The sequence below is a fragment of the Centrocercus urophasianus genome, unplaced genomic scaffold, assembly GCF_019232065.1.
Source record: "Centrocercus urophasianus isolate 14NV4802_14NV808 unplaced genomic scaffold, USGS_Curo_1.0 seq_20, whole genome shotgun sequence".
NCBI lineage: Eukaryota > Metazoa > Chordata > Aves > Galliformes > Phasianidae > Centrocercus > Centrocercus urophasianus.
Window position 1 is genome coordinate 19,745,647 of NW_024884756.1, and position 3,566 is coordinate 19,749,212.

A 3,566-nucleotide genomic window follows, 5' to 3' on the forward strand; every position below is an offset into this window, starting at 1 on the left:
TCAGACTGCAAACTTGTCATGGAGTTTATTACAGACTTCTTTTTGAAGGAGCTGAAGCTCATGTGCTTAAGCTACATAACAAATGTATCATATATGCTCTTCATGTGCACTTTGCCCTTCATATTAAATCACATGCATCATAGATCTTTAAGGACAAAGTTACTGATGCACAGCATACTGGCTCCTTTAACCATTGCAAACCTAGCAAAATATTGTCAAACATAAGAGCTAAGACTCGTAAAGCAAATTACCATGCTTTGTTTTCTTTTGCCATTTAGTGCATGTTTCATAATTCTGGTTTTTTGTTTTGGTTTGTTTTTTTTTTTCTTTAATAATTTAATCTTGTTTAAAAATCTCATGTTCATGCTCCACTGATTTGTCCCTCCAGTCTTCGCAGAAAGCTCTCAATGTTGTTTTGGAGCTGCATGGAACTTAAGTTTTGCCTACAGTAGTTCTTCATGAAGTTAATGGCTGTCTGCAATCACTTCTTGCCATTAGTTTACAGTTTTGCTTAAGATACAGGAAAATACATGCAAACTGTATGTTTACAAAGTATCTCTCAGTGCGAGCTCTCAGCTGAAGATAACTGAGGTAACTAAGGATTCCAAACATCGGCACAGTAATTTTACCTCTTTTCAAGTAGCTCAACCTGACCGAGGGAAAAAAAAGAATGCAGTAACGGCTCTGCATACGGGCACGGCCCCGGTGCAGGCGGGCGATGTGGAGAGAGACCGGCCGGCTGCGCGTGGAAAGGCGGGAGGCTGCCGACCGCCGTGCCTCCCCCCCGCCAGAGAGGAGCCCGCGCCGCCCACATGGAGGCTGCCCGGGAGGAGCGCGAGAGCTGCCCCGCGCTTCTCCGCTTCTCCTCAGGGGTCCGCGGGGGTTCGGAGGCGCGAGGGGAGCGGCACGTGGCCATGGAGCGTGGCGGGATCGAGCAGCCACCGGCCGGGGCTCCGCAGGTGAGATCGGCGGCGCTTAGCGGCTTCTTGCAGGGCGCTGCGGAGCTCGAGGGGCGATGGTTTTTGCTGCGGACTGGGCTCTCGTCGGGCTTTGTGAGACTGGCAGCAGCCCTAGCTTTTGTTATCTCTGAGTTTCTCTTTAACTCAATGAAAAAGAATTGAGCTGTAGGTACCCAGCAGAATTATTAGAGTAAATCAGAATAAAGTAAAAATAAATCAGAATAAAGTAAACTGGTGAGCCTATATATATTTCTATGACTGCTTGACACAGCCAAAATTGGCTCTCACTTGGATGCTAGAACTCAGGTACTTCGAGTCCTGGTGGGTCTGTCATGTTCAATATATGCTAGGATTGTTCCATTAGGAGAAGAGGCTCAGGGCAGACCTCGCTGATCTCTGCAACTCCCTGAAAGGAGGTTGTGGCAAGGTGTGGTCAGCCTCTTCTCCCATACAACAGCAATAGGATGAGGGGAGAGCTTTAAGTTACGCCAGGGAAAAAGTTATTCTCAGAAAGAATTGTAATGCTCTGGCACAGACCGCCTAGGAAGATGGTGGAGTCACTGTCCCCAAAGATGTTCTGAAACCATGGAAATGTGGTACCGAGGGATGCGGTCAGTAGGCATGGTGCGAATAGGTTGGATGAGATGGCATTAGTGATCTTTTCCACCCTTAACAATTCCATGATTCTTTGATTCTATCATTATGACTGTGGGCAAGCCCAGCTGTTTGGTGGCATACAGCTGGTCTCACAGTTCCTAAGAGCCACTCCAAGAGCCTGTTGCTGAGATAGTTTTAAGGGCTATAAGGCTTTTGAATTGTACAGAAAGCACTGTGTTCTTATTCCAGTAATTACTCAAAATAGGGAAGTAGGCTATTCTAGTTTAGCAGAGTTCTTTACGAGCTACGCTATAGGTAGCAGAAGTCATTGAAGTTCAAGGAATACTCCTGCTGCATGGCTGCATAGCCTACTCATAAGTCTAGAATGAACTCCACAGGGGAAGAATCCTACCTTTTGTAATGCTGTAAATGTAATAGAAAGTTTAGCAATGATAACAAGGTGTCATAACCCCATGCTATAACAAAAAAACAAACAAGTCCAAATGCAGCAGCCACAGATACAAAAACAAAATGGGGAAAATCTGCTTACCTTCAGGAGGCCGTAAGCAGGTAAGAATCTCTAACAAGATTCACTTATCTTCACTGCCAACTCTTAAATGAGGACTGGAAAGGGGTGGAGCCTGCCTTCACCCCTTCTGGTTGCTGAGGGGCATCGCATGCACCTGAGCTCCCCTGCGTTGACCCTGCCTTCCCACCAGGTGCTCAATCACTGTTTCAGGTTGTGACTTAGTATTTCCACTACACCTGTAAAACTAGGTGTGATATGGAGAGAAGTAGTAGGAAATGATGGTTGTTTTCTCATGCAGAGATTCTTTTTGCAGATAACTTCTTCAGTTGCTGGAGCTGCTACAAACGTGCACCTTAAATTTTGCTTTGTATCAGACCTTCCCTCAGAAACCTTCTGGGGCTACCCAATCCTATGGTGTCATTTACTTTTGATGATAAAATAAACTACTGAAAGACACAGAAATATAGAAAAAAACAGAGAAAATTTTGAATTAGAACACCTTAATATGTTGACATACTTCACAAGTAACTTTTGAAATTGATTTAATTCCCCTGATTCAGGGGGGCTATTTTTACTGAGCCATAAGATTAATCAAAATATTTTTCAACATACTTGATTAGTATTTCTGCCTTTTCAACATGACTATAAAGCTCCTTAACAGCCTAACTCTGAGTTTTTATAGATTTTTGTTCCTCTACTTATATTTTTTCAGAGAAAAATTAATTACGGAAGATTACGGCTCAGGCTTATGAAGGAATTAGATGCTTTGCACCCCTTTGATTTCTCACTGGAAAAAATAAATGTAATCATCAAAATACCTCTACAAATCTGTGTCAATGAAAGTAATTCTTTTTTTCTGGTTTGAAGCAACCTTTTAAAATATATGTAAAACCCATGTTATCACCTATTTTTAATCTCATCCTTGTCTTCCTGAAACAGATAGAAACAGATGACCATACAGCCCTGGTTAGTAAGCCCAGGAATAAAGGAAGAAATGGTGATCTGGCATCAGCTGGATTTAACATTATCAACTCCATCATAGGATCAGGTATTATAGGTATGTGTACTTTTCACTAGCATGTGTTCAGCCTTGTTTGTGTACATGACTATCCAGTGTTGAGAAAAGTGCTGTCCTTCCATTTTTTGCTGTTTTTGCTGAAGAATTTTTTTTCTACTTTTATTCTCTTATTATATGAAAATCCAATTTTGTCAGCTGAGATCAGGTCTGAATAAATACCCTACAGCCTTTTGTTCTGTAGTGACCAGAAAGTACTGGTTAGACATGTGCTTCTCACACAGAGGTGGCCCTTTGTCTTAACCTTTTCTGAAGTTACTAACTCTTTCTGGTCCAATCTGGGAGATTGAAAGCAGTTTATTTTTTAATCCAAATATTTCTTTATTTTTGTCATTATAAATAAATATTTGTAAAAGTTCTTCTGTAATTTCTTAGTTCTTTTTTTTTTTTTTTTTTTTTTTTTTTT

General features: G+C 41.7%; 1 protein-coding gene across 1 annotated transcript in view; it reads left to right on the forward strand.

The window, feature by feature from the left end:
• Positions 1 to 914: 914 nt before the first annotated feature.
• Positions 915 to 3,566, forward strand: part of SLC38A11 (solute carrier family 38 member 11) — a 20,397-nt gene continuing 17,745 nt past the window's right edge. Inside the window, exons 1-2 of the mRNA XM_042822551.1 lie at positions 915 to 959; positions 3,025 to 3,142. Coding sequence (XP_042678485.1) covers positions 915 to 959; positions 3,025 to 3,142 — 163 coding nt within the window. The remainder of the gene's footprint in view (positions 960 to 3,024; positions 3,143 to 3,566) is intronic.